This window comes from Lampetra planeri, chromosome 12 (genome assembly GCF_965212315.1).
Source record: "Lampetra planeri chromosome 12, kcLamPlan1.2.h2, whole genome shotgun sequence".
NCBI classification, from domain to species: domain Eukaryota; kingdom Metazoa; phylum Chordata; class Hyperoartia; order Petromyzontiformes; family Petromyzontidae; genus Lampetra; species Lampetra planeri.
The window spans coordinates 768485-781828 of NC_136118.1; the positions used below are offsets into that span (position 1 = coordinate 768485).

Sequence of the window (13344 nt, forward strand, 5' to 3'; positions counted from 1 at the left end):
AGAAACAACCCCAACCCCCGCCACCCACCTTCTCCCACACTCCGCTCGGTTGCTTCCCTTTCACCGGCGGCACCGTCGCCACGCCAGGTCTAGTGGTACGAGACACCCGCACCAAAATAAAAACGACTCTCGGTGTCGTCGCGGTGCTCACTGCCAACGCAGGGAGCGGTGCTGCTGGCGAGAGCACAGCGCCCGGCCCTTTTACGGTTCATCTAATTCATTATTCGTTACGCAATTGCTGTTATGTCAAAGCGCCGGGTTGCAACCCTAGTTGGGCTATTTTTATTAAGCCGAAAGTTCACCGGGGTAAACTGTCCTTTTCAAGTTAACGTGAACGTTGTCGCTTTAGCCACACCGGCCAAGCCGTGGGGGCAGCCCCTTCGCTACATCTCAGCGACAGCGCAAGAAACAAGTGGGAGAAGCCCTGATAACAGGCGCTGGGGCGCCAGCAATGCAAAGCAGCGCCCGTAGATTACATTTTTCTGCGAGGCGTTACCCACACTGCCAACAAAAACAAACAAACGCCCGCGCGGGCCCATGCCTCCCCGCGCCTCTTTGCGGGGGGAGCCTGGTGAGCAGCCGCCACCCATTGGCACCCCAAGGGTGCGGGACTGCGGCCCGGGCCGATCTGGGTCGGAGCACGGCCGGGAGAGGAGGAGAAAAGGCCTGGGCCCTCTCGCCGGCAGGGAGCGATGCACACAACGACGACGACGACGATGATGCGGGTTGAGGTTTCGGGTGCGGACACGTGCGTGGCCAACACCAGCGACGATTATCTAAATCGGTCCTGGGTCTCCCCTAGATCGACTCAGCCTCAAATGGGTACCTGGTGAGATGTGTAAACATCGCCAATGGGGAGACAAAGGAGACCGGGCGTGGTGCTGGCCACCCACTCCCTCGTGTGCCGTGCCGGCCTTCATAGGTGCTCACTAACAGCACTTGCCCCGAAAGTCTGTTCAGACTATACGGGGGAAATTTGTCTTTGTACGAGCGTGTGCGTGCGTGAACCGGAGCAGCGGAGAAAGGAACGTGCCGCGAGTTACAAGTCTACTCACTGTTTTTTCCAGCAAAGTCATACAGGAACCACCCGGGGCCCCGGGTCAACTTCTGTGCGGGATACTGAGGCGCGCGGGGAGGGAGAAGACGCCGCATGGGAGGAGGGAGGAAGGGAGAACGGGAGAGAGAGAAACATTTTTAAAATTAAAACATAAAAACAGGCGGTGCCCCTCGCAGCCACCAGAACTTCCCCCTGCGTGCACGGGACAGCAACGGGGCACCACTTTCCGCAGGCCCAACATAAATAAAACAATCCTAAAAGAGCACGATTGTTACACAATAAAGGGATTTAGTGCAAAAGTAAGCAAAAGACTGTGCAGGGCTTCACAAATTAGGGTCGAAGAAAGCTGATAACGCCATTCCAACATCCGCCTTCCTGAACAAGAGGGAGCATTGCTAATGCCTTACATGACATTTTTACACTCCGCAAGATCAGGTGCTCGATTAGATATGCACGCTGTACATTTTTACGAGATACGTTAAATGTGGCATATATTGTTTATATACGAAGTTCCTGCAACGCAGTTGCACATAACCACTGCCCTCGATAGGATTTTAACTGCACAGGACCAGTTTGGACTGTGTGTGCGTGTGTGTGCGTGTGTGTGCGTGTGCGTGGCAGCCGGGTGTGGGAGCAGCCCACACCACTCTCGCTTGTGTCAAGCGGCCCTTAACAGTTACAAACAGCACTTCACCCTACCTGGTTATGCAGTACACCTATGTGTGTGTGTGTGCGCGCGTCTGCGAGTGTGTGCGCGTCTGCGAGTGTGCGTGCAGGTGAGGATCTCCGTGTGGAGTGGTGGCACAATGACTCGCACACACAGCTTAGATTCCAGCAACATGGGTTCGATTCATTACCACAGATAATATCTGTAACAAGTCGTAGCTCAGTGGTCCTCCTCTACGTCATTTCATACTTAAATGAGGCTGAAATGGCGCAGCGTGTAAACATCAACACCGGGGAGACAAAGGTGGCTGGGTTTTATGCCGGCCACACGATGTTGTTGTTTTCATGCCGGTCTTGATAGCTGCCCACCAACGGCACTAGTCCCAAGGCGTACCAACCCAATGTTTGTGGCGAGCTTTGCGCGAGTGTCTACTACGTTCACCGTCACTGCTTCTCGGCGAGCTTGTTATACAATAACAGCGCCGGCGGGCGGAGGATCCGTGGACACAAACAGCACTGGGCGCACGAGCGAGCGCCACCGTCTCTTCCCGCTCGCCTCCGCGGGCCACAACTGCGTGCCCCGGGGTCACGAGCTGGAACCAAAGATGCCGCATGAAAGCCGAGACTCCCAGCGCTCCCGAGGACGGGCGCGAGCTCCGCACACCACGGGAAAACCAGGCGGGCGGGCTCATTAGCGCCGGCGCAGGAGGACGAGCCACCTCGCCCCCCCCCCCTCCGTCAGCCCCCCACCTCCGTGGGCGGCGCTACCCTGCAGGGCCGAGCGTGGCCACCGAGCGCGATGCACGCCGTACCGCGACGGGGGACACCGCCGCACGTCACTGATAGCACGGTCGCCCGGCGGAGGGAGCGCACACGTGCACACTCAGGAGCGCCGGCACGTGGCACAAAGAAACTCTGGCGACGGATACGTGCGGTGTTGGATCTTCCCCGTGTCGCACGAGCGGTTTCTCGTCCCGTCGCAGCAGGCACGTCCCACCAAGCTGCCGCCCATTCAATTGGCGGCGTGCACGTCGCACGGGGGTCGCATGACCTCTCCTGTGCAGGTGTCTTAGGGTTTTTTCTGCTAAAGCTCCACTCGGGTGCAAGGCGGAGCGCTAGCATTTCGGCACGCGGCTCTCGTCTCAGCGGTGTCTGGACTTCCGGGGGGTTTGCATGAGTCAGTGAACGCAGTCGTCTCCACAGTGCACAAGCCCCTACCTGCCTCCCTAACCACGAGGGGGATAAACAACACCGAGTCCACGAGGGACGACACTTCCCCAATGAAAGTAAAAAAAAAATTAAGAAAAACAAGAGTCCTTACGGAAACACGGGACTTTCCACAAATGCTCCTGCAGTCCGATAACGTGCCTGGGAAGGAGAGAGAGAGACTCGCAAGGCCTCCAGAGGCCCAGGCTCGACAGCCAGCATTGTCAAACAGCTCCTCCTCCACGATTCAATTGGCACGATCGCTGGCACGGGCCCACAGCCTGCGTGGCCTCTACCAGTGCAGGAAATAATGTGTTTCCTTCTTGGCTCCCACGCCGTTGTCGCTCCAGTCGGGCCTTGGGAAACGCCGACTCCCATTCGTCGCCAGCTCCGCTCAAAGTTTACGTACACGCAACCATCAGCCGTGGGAGCCAGGGGCAGCCCGGGCCAGTGAGGCACGAGTCGGCACCACCGCCGAGCGCCACGTGTTTCGGTTGCACGCTCACGTTGGGGCAACGTTCTTCGCTATTTTTCAGAGGGAGGGGGGATTAACAGCAAGATGATGATGGGGGTGTTTTCGCATTTGTGTATTTTGGGGGTCGCATGTCAAGGGGCCGCAATAAAGGCCACCAAGGACCGCCAGTGGCCCGCGGGCCTTGCAATGAAGAGCGCAGTGTTTGCGCGAAGAGGACGGGTGGCTCAGATGGTTCATTATGGCCATGTCGGGAGACTGAGCCAGTACCGCCAAAATGCTGGATTTGAATCCACGTCCCGTCGCAGCACACACCTCCCACAGAAGAGTGCACATTGTGTGACATCACCACCTCGGCCGGCAAGACGAATATGTTTAGCGCTGGGTTTTTTTTGTTGTCAAGTTTTGGGGAGGAAAAAACGTTGATAGCAACGGGACTTTATACGAACTTTCCATTGCCTAACCGTTACGAGAATTACCCAAGGCTCCCCCCATTTACAGTTGGAACGGAATTAATGCAAACACTTTCAACCCAAGTTGGAAAGCGGTCACAACCACCAACCAGAAGCACGAGCACTTGCTCCATTGCGCAAGGTCGGCTCGCGAACCTCCCCGGGTGAACGAGGCAATTGCTCGCGGTTGGACCGTGGAGGAGGAAGGAGGGGGGGGGGATGCGGCGCTTATTGCGCAGCCACCCATCCCCTTCACACAGACGCGATGATGATGGCAGACATCGTTCCCGGCTAAATTAGCCGTCCTCATCATCGGTGGGAGCACCACACCGGGGTTTCTCCTCTACAGTTCTCCGCACTGGAAGACCGCCTGTTCATTACTTCTCATTTACTGGGAAGCCTGGTCCCGCGGGGGAAAAGAAAAACGGTTTCAATAACGTTTAATTAATGCAGTCAATGTCCTCCTTTGCCGATTTTTTGGCTGCAACACAGCCACACAAAGTCTGACTCATGGGTTTTTAATCGCTGCGCAACGATGCATCGATTAAAATAAATGCTTTGGCTCACGACATGCACACTGCATCATGTGCGTTGACATACCAGTTGTTTGCAGCCACCAGAGGCCCCCCATTTGCCAGTCATACAAAAAATTCGAAAAAAATTTTGTTGGCCGACTGGTGCATGGGTGGCTGTTGATCTTGAGTCAATGTGCAGGCAGTGCTGGCTAAATAAAAAAATCAAACTGTGCCAAGAATCACGAAAATTCTTTGAATCGCGCACTTTACTGATCCAATCTTCAGCAAGCGCTCCGAGTGTCAGCTGACACTCAGATTGTTCGTAAGCACGGCAACTGCTACCGAGCACTCAGATAATTAGCGAGCACTCTGACCATATGCGAGCAATACCAATTACTCGCGAGAAACTGCGATCAATGATGAGCAGACCGATCGTTATTGGGGCGATGCGACGCGGCGAAGGGCGGCTGGAGCCGACGCAGGACAAAGGCCAGCGCCACCGCAAACACGCTCAACGAGCCACACCTGGCCAGGGGCGGCACGAGCCGGCGTGGCACCTGCTAAGCGGCGGCACAGGGGAGGGGGGGCGAGCGCCCATTGTGAGCGGTCACCTGTTACTGCAGGGCCCTGCAGGCGCCCCTGCAGCCCGAAGGGGCGCCGCGGTGGCGAGATGTTAACTCCCTCGCCTGGTACGCAGGAGGACGTGGGCTCGATCCAGACCCTGACGCCTGTATATCTCTCCCCGTGGTCGTGTGGATTTTTCTCTGGGTCCTCCGGTGTTTCCCTCCACGTTCAGAATCATGCGTTTAGAGTATTTGGCTGCTATCAATTTCCACATAAACCCCTTCGTTGAGCTATTATTTGTGACCTGGTTACTTCTGAAAGAGAACTATACAGCTCAGTTGGCCTTACCTGGTGAAATAAAAAGTTAGATTTTTAGTTTAAAACGATCGTGAAATAGCACCAGGACAAACTACTACCACTCACGAGACCCGCACAACGATGAGGGAGCCAAGTCCCATCCACTCCACGCTCTCTCTCTATAAGACACGTGGGACAGATTAAATAGCTCTCAATTAACATAACCACCCTGGAGGTTCCCAGTGTGAGTGGGAGGCTTGGGGGGGCAGTGAGGGGTACTGGGGGGCTCAGGAAACAGGGCAAAGGCAAAGCGAACATCATTGTCATTAACACAAACACAAGCAGCAAGTGAAAAAGGGCCTTTGTGAACACGTGGAGTCACTGGCAGGGCTAGTCCTAGTGGCTGCTTGGCCACCTGGTTCGAGTTTGTGCTTAGTTGGCAGATGCTGATAGTTAAAGGCTAGTGTCCCTCTCAGCTAGTTGGTTTGGGCTCAGGGCTAGTGTTTGGTTAGCAGTGCTGATAGGGCTATAGTTTGTGTGGCTCGTATGACTAGGGTTAGGGCTGGGGTTTGCTTGGCTCGCTGATTACAGCTTGTGCAAGTCTTTGGTTGGCTAGTTCGTTAGGGCTAGCACTAGTGTTGGTATTGGCTAGTTGTTTTGGGCTAAGGCCTGCGTTTTCTGGCCCCCGAGTCCATGGCATAGCGTGCGGCCATCTCACCGTTTGTGGAGTGTAGAGGGCCCACAGCACGGCTCTCATGGGCCCTGTGGCTCCTCCGAGCGCCCACCCGCCCCACTCCCTCCCACCCCACGGGGCGGCGTGGTGCGTGTGTTCTCAAGTGCTTCTCCCGGTATTTACATTTCCTTTGTGTCCTAAAGGGCAGGCCTGCAGTTGCTTAGCGAGGCGGCCTGCATCATCACGGAGCCTCGCACTTGAATATCAGAAAGTGCCTCCGGGGCGACTACTTCACTTTGCCCGAAAACTCGAGTCACACGCATTCCTCTCCCCGCTCTCAACTCCACCGCCTTCACAAAATATCTTTTTTTCTTACCCAGACTTTAAACTGCGAAGGCGCACGAGGGCCGCCGTTACACATTTACCCGCCACCGCCAATTGCGTTTTGGGTGTTACACTATTCGCAATCGAGCATTAACGCCGTTGTGCAATACTCGCAGCTACAATAAAGCCGATGGCCGAATGACAGCGCGGAGAGAATGCCATGTGAACGCACAAAGCAGAGAGGGGAAGGGGCCTCTGGTTAAACAAAAAAACAGAACTTTCCATGGCTGTTCCAGGTTTGTTTGGCCCCGCGAGAGACTTGCGAATGAATGCGTGCGAGGGTCTGGCTGTGCGCTTGTGAAATAGGCATTCCCGGGAAGGGCTGAATGACAACAGCCGCATATCCTGCACGCCCTGCACCCGACAAACATGCAACACGCATACCCCAATCGCCACAAACCTTCTTCAGAATGATACATGCGCACACGCACGCACACGCGCACAATAGGCCACACCGGCTGGATTAAAACAATTCATGCGAGTCCTTGTGTTAAGAGTACTGCAGACTAAAGGTGTACCCGATTAATATCGATTCTTAAGCTGATGATGCCAGTGTAAAATCACCTACGAAAGCATCAATATGTGGCGATTCATACGCCATCAACAAAGCAAAATTCTACTATTGTTGGTGAAGCATGTTAAAATGACCCCGAAAACTTGCAGAGCAGGGGGAAGCCGCCCTTCTATCCAGCAGTGGTTTACAAAATGGCTGTGCCTACCGGTTACCCTTCCTTGCCTTCTCAAGCACATGTTTAAAATCAAGGCCGTGTGGTTGCTCGACGTCGACAGCAGAACAGATACAGACTAAGGTCCCCTGTATAGCCTTAGCAGGCTGTTAGGGCAAGTGCTGTTAGTGAGCACCTATGAAGGCTGGCACGGCACACAAGGGGGTGGGGTGGCCAACACCACACTCAGCCATCTTTGTCTCCCCAGTGGCGATGTTTACACATCTCACCAGGTACCCGTTTGAGGCCGAGTCGACCTAGGGGAGGCCCAGGACCGGTTCAGATAATCGTCACCGGTGTTGGCAGTGAGCGGGAATCGGGTTGCCAGGTTCGTAGCGCAGCGCACTAACCACTACGCTACTGCTCCCCACAGATAGAGACATACACATACACGCGGAGGGCACGCACAGCAACCAGACAACACATAAATGAGCACGCCGATCAATATTGAATGTTCAATATCCCCACACAACACACCCAACAATTACCCCCCCCTCCTACCGCATTGTCAGTCACACAATACAAACAGTGACACAATCGTTCCTCGCCACAGGTCAACGCCCCCCTCTCCCGCGTGCTCAGACTCTAGATAGCTACACCACCGGGCTCCGTGCAAGCGAGCGATCATTACGGCGTCGCGAACCTCCCGCGGCGAGCCCCGACGTGGGCCACCGCAGTCATCGCTCCGCTTCTCTGGCCGCCAGTTCGCCACGTGGCATAACCAGGCAGGGGAATCGTCGCGTCGACCTGGTTGACGGCCCCGCGGCCGCCCCCCGAGACACGGGGAGTGGCTGCGGAGATGTGGGCGGTGCACTGCGCTGCCTGTGACCCCGCATTGCACCTGCCCCGCCGCACACCTGTCGTGAGCGTCGCAGGCCCCGCTTAGCGGCGCAGTGCGTTAGTTTGTGTGTCAGCGCGTTTGTGTGTCAGTGTGGCCCGTTCTCAGCACCACCACACCGTGGCCCTCGACCTTCAGGAACCTATTCTTTGGGTCTTTCGGTAAAGTCACGTAGATACATGACTTTACCGAAAGAATACGAATTCCTGCATTCACGAATGCTTTAAGTCAAGATTCTTCAGTAACCTGGGTGAGATGTTATCTACCTTGCCTGGTATAAAGGAGGTCGTTGGTTCGATCCCAACCCTGATGCCTGTATATTTGGAGTTTGCATGTCTCTCTCCCTATGGTCGTGTGGATTTTTCTCCAAGTTTTTCCCTCTATAAATTTCCACTTCATTGGGTTATCATTTGTGGCCATAGTCGCTTCTGAAAAAAAATAACTACATAGCTCAGTTGGCCATACCTGGTTAAAAAAATCAAAGTTTTTAAAATAAAAATAGTTTAGTTCTTTAGTTTAACCCCGTGACCTAACGAGGTACCCTGCGACGTTTGCCATCCACCAAGGCACCCGTGGTGGTTAGCTTCCCCACCCCCTTCCCCGCCAAGCTTGCTCAATTAAATAAACCATGTTAACGTGCGTCTTTTACAACTTTTACAGAGCCGTTGGTCGCTGGCCACGTGGACATGTTTGGCCTTTGGGTCTTAGTCCAGCAACTATGCAAAAAAAATCTGGCAACCCACCCAGGCACCACCGGGCAGTGCAACGTGTGCACAATCTCCTGAGCCACCCGACTAACGCAGCACAAACTTAAACCAAACCGGGCGCGCATCCTTCCCTGCGACAACCCCCCCCCCTCACGTGTTTGGCCATGTCGGGTGGTGGAGGGATGCACAGCTGTTTATTAACATTGTACCCGCACGATCGAACTCAAAGTACTAAATAGCAGCAGCATCGTCGTCATCACACTTGTCGGTCTGACCCATCCACCTTCCATGGCTGGCTCTAGCGGCGTGGGGTCTGGGGTTCCGCGCGACCGCCAGGCTGGCCGTGATCGCCCTCCACCCTTTCCCAGTGCTCACCCTTTCCCAGCGCTCACCCTTTGTCAGAGCTCACCCTTTGTCAGAGCTCACCCTCATGGATCATTCAGACGGAGTCCGCACAGTTTGGAGACTTTCTTCACAGGGTACCGCCACCACTTCCTAAGCCCCTCAATGGTAACTTTGTCGGATTGTTTTGGATAGTTTGCTGGATTTCTCGATTATCGTTCTGAATACATCAAAACACACTTGCACTGACAATTGCTGCTCTTACTGTACTCGAGCGTGTTTTCTTTCAGACGAATTGGATTAAAATTGTTTTTGTTCCCACCCAGTGGGGCCCTAAAGGCTCTCAGCACAGCAGGTGGCCCCGAGCAGAGCTGCTGGCTTTGGGGCAGGGGAGGGGGTGTCGGCCCCTATTGTCTATGGCTGCTCAACGAGCGAGCCGCTGCTGCTGCCGAGCACCACCAACCCCTTTAGGGCAACGGCTGTGAAAAACTCGGCGGGAAGCAGTCGTTTGGTTATTGGCACAGAGGTGCGAGTGGTGAAGGCGATGCACATTCTCGTTACTGGGCACCACCCCCCCCTCCCATTTAAAAAATTCTGAATCGGCGGTGGACGCTTTCACAGAATGACGGCACCGGCGGCTCCACCGCGGCCACAACGCTTCATCATTGGGGCCGTGCGACATCGCGTCATCTCGCGAGAGCGTACACACAGCCCTTTGTCAAGCCACTGCGGGGTGGACGTGTCAGTCACGTGGGTTTGTGTTTGACCATTACTTGACCACGGCTGGTCGGTGCCGGTTGCCAAAGGGAAGACCCAGCACCGGTTCAGACATCACTCGCCACTGATGTGAGCCAAGGAAAGGGAATGAACCTAGAGTCGTGGGGTTTATAATGCAGTGTGCGCTAACCACTGGACCGGCCACCCCACCCCAGTGTTGCTTGCTGGGGCTATTGGTTATCGTTTTGAGAACATCAAAACATGCTTGCAAAACAAATTGCTGCTCTACTTTACTCGAGCGAGGCGTGGGTTAATAACCACCTATATCCTGGGGCCCGCTGCGCTGCACGGCAAGGTCGAGTCACATTGAACCCACAAACATCACAAGCGCATTAAAAATATTGCCTTTGCACTTGTGTGCAAAGTCTACCAACCGCACACACAATGATCCCCCCCATTAGGCCACATGCATTATTGTGTCAAGTACTGTTGGCGAGCACCTATTGAGACCGGCACGACATACAAAGAGACAAGTGGAGCGAGCACCTTGCGAGATTGTCCGCGTCTCTGCCGTGCTGATGCTTGCACAACACAGCGGGTCATCATCCAAGGCTTAGTTGACTTACACGAGGCCCAGGAACGGTTGGGTTGCCACGTGCTACTGATGCGAATCCTCAACTGGTAATAGGACCAATGTTGCCAGATTCGCAACACGGCTAGAATTATTGCGATACCTCCCCCCTCACACACGCAGGTAGCACACGTACCTATGTGCGAGCACAAACGCACACACACGTACTTTAGTTGTGTGTGCATGGCGTGTACATACCACATATATGAGTCTACACACACACATGAGCTGTGCATGCGTGGAGCCTACGTACCATACACACATGCAGGCACATGTGCCACGCACGCACACATGTACAAAAACAACGATCTCTGTATAGCCTTAACAGGGCAAAGTTCCATTAGCGAGTATATATGAATGCCGACACGGCACTAAACTATTTTTATTTTACGAGGTAAGGCCCACTAAGCTTACATGGCTCTTTTTCAGAAGTGACCTGGCCACAAATGATAGTTCAACTTAGTGGCTTGTCACGTGGAAATTTACTGCAGCTAAATAAATACGAGGGGGTGGGTGGCCAGTACCATGCCTGGCCACCATGGTCTCCCTAATGGTAATGTTTACACATCTCACCAGGTACTCATTTGAGGCCAAGTCGTACCACACACCCACAAACACGCGTGCACGTACCAGGCCTGCGCTCTGGCGGGAAGAGTCCTCCAGGGCCTGGCTCTTCAGCTTCTCCGTGATGAGCGTCACCATGGCAACGTCGCAATCCAAAACAAATGGCCCAGGCAGCAAATGGCAGTCAAATCACCTGCAAATTCAGGAAGCAGGTGTTTGTGGCGAGTCGTTACCAGCACGCCGCGCTATCACGTGCCACCGTGGGCACTCCGCTAGCAAAGCGTGGACCGAAGCGCCCCACGCCACAACAAGAGAGCGGCACGCTCCCTCCCTGTTATCCAGCACCCATTGTCACTCCCGCGCCCTGCGAGTGGCTTTCCACTTCAGATGAAACTTAAAAACGATTTCTTTTTATTTTACCAGGTAAGGACCACCGAGCTATAGAGCTCTTTTTTCCGAAGCGACCTGGCCACAAATGACAGCTCAACGAAGTGGCTTATAATGTGGAGATTTAAAGCAGAAAAATACTCTAAATGCATGTTTTTAAATGTGGAGGGAAAAACTGCAGGACCTGAAGAAAAAATCCACGCGATCACAGTGAAAACATGTAAACTCCAAATATACTGCAGGCGTCAGGGTCGTACCCACGACCTGCTGTATACCATGCGAGGTAGTTAACATCTCACCACTGTCGCGCCCTTAAATATCCCCACTCACTTCCAAGTGTGTTTACCACAAGGCTTTCCTAGATGTCAGGCGGAAGCCCCTCAGTAGAGAGATGTTCCGAGCGACTGCAATCAGAGTGAGGGGGGGTCACGGCGCAGCGGCGGCCTGTGTTTGTTTTTACTGAGGGGTGCACACCCAGCACTTGGCTTCAAAATGGCCACGCTATTAAGATGGATGCAAATAGGTGAGCGGGGAGAGAACGAGCGAGCAAGCTAGCGAGCGAGCGATGAAGCCCCCCTTGGACAGGCGGAGAGAGAGAGGAGACCGACACGGCAGGCGTGAGATTGGTGACATGCGGTGCGTGATTGAATCAAGACAGCTCTGAGTAAACCGTTCCCCCCCCCCCGCCTCTCAGTTATCGTCGAGTGAAGAGTCAGGCCTGGCACAACAGTGGGAAACTCAATCTTGGAGAAGTTTGATTCTTTCGGTATTTTCAGGTAATTAAAGTTAAATAGTTTCTTTTTTTATTTAAGACCATCTAAATACAATTGCATCTCAAGACGCTGTGCTGAAAAAGTGGCGATAGTTTTTTTTTGCATCGAGAAAGTCAGTGATAGGTACAGGAAAATAGGAAGGTCTTGAGCCTGGACTTGAGGAAGGGCAGGGATTCGACAGCATGGAGCGTTGGGGGGAGTTCCAGACGTAGGGGCTGCAGAGAATGTGTTGAATAGTCAGGCCTGTGCTGCTGTCCCCACCCAGGTCTGAACATGGGGGCTTGATCGTGGAAGACATGCGTCCCACCTTCTGCAAACCTGTGGGAAGGGTGGCAAATTTCCCAGCGAAGATTTTGCGCTCAAGTTTTGCACCGCTTTGCCAAAGCTGCAGTTTTTAAACGCCAGTCGCTATAATGGCTTGGCGCAAGCCAGTTAAATCACACACACACTAATTTGCACGCTTTGCCTGTAAGCCTCACCACTGCCACTCCTCTACTTTACACAGCCCCGCAGTAGGGAATGAAAGCCAACCCAAGCCTCCCAGCGACCTCCCCTCGCCGATAAAACCGGTCCTGGCAGGGGACGTGCAGCAGACAAGGCCAAGGCCACAGCCAAGCGAGGCCTGCCACTAGGACCTCGGCTAAACAACTGGGCAAAGGCATTTTCCAACACCGCAGCAATTTTTATTTTTCTCTCGGGAAAAAAGCGCGATGGAAACCACCTCCCCCCCGCCCCCCGCCATGATGGTAATGATTACGGTGAGGGACACTCGTGATGCTTTTCAGAAGCTGGTCTCTGGCACGGCACACACTCCAGCAGCTCGTGTCGCAAGCGTTTGCGGTGTCAGGACTTGACGCCGCGGCGCAGTTAGGGAAGTGTGTTGCGCTGGCAGTGGGTCAGAGGAACAAGCACTCATTATTGTTTAAGACGGTGCCGGGCGACGGTTTTGGTGGCCGCTGCAGTGAACACAGCTACCACCACCTCCACCATGTGCCGGCACAAAGAGCACTGCCCTGGGACAGAAGGGCTACCAGGGAAGCAGGGCCCATGTGGAGATGAGACATGACAGGGCCCATGTGGAGATGAGACATGACAGGGCCCATGGGGAGATTACGAGGGGGGGGGCACGGGCAGGAGATAGGGCCCACGGTGGAGCATTAATCAGGTTACACTGGCTCAGCGAGGGAGGAAGGGCCTCATGTGGCCTCGTTTTCGAGTCCATGGCCCTCGCGGCCCAAGAGGTGCAGGTCGGGCATGGCTGCTCTGTAAAATCGGCTTATAACCAAACAAGGAAGCAGCAGAGACACACGTGTAAATGTTACCACAGCTGTAAGAGCAAACATATGCGCGATTTTAATATTTTAAATATATTTA

General features: G+C 54.2%; 1 protein-coding gene across 3 annotated transcripts in view; it reads right to left on the bottom strand.

The window, feature by feature from the left end:
• The window catches only part of FAM53A (family with sequence similarity 53 member A), a 49052-nt gene that overhangs the window by 33860 nt on the left and 1848 nt on the right, over positions 1-13344 (bottom strand). For 2 of the 3 annotated variants that reach the window (XM_078599108.1, XM_078599105.1), the window contains exons 2-3: positions 10877-11003; positions 1056-1119 (exon numbers count right to left, since the gene is read on the bottom strand). In XM_078599108.1, the coding sequence (XP_078455234.1) occupies positions 1056-1076 (21 nt within the window). In that variant the 5' untranslated portion in view covers positions 1077-1119; positions 10877-11003. Of the gene's footprint in view, positions 1-28; positions 90-1055; positions 1120-10876; positions 11004-13344 lie in introns of all 3 variants that reach the window. The other variant, XM_078599106.1, reaches the window with a different exon arrangement.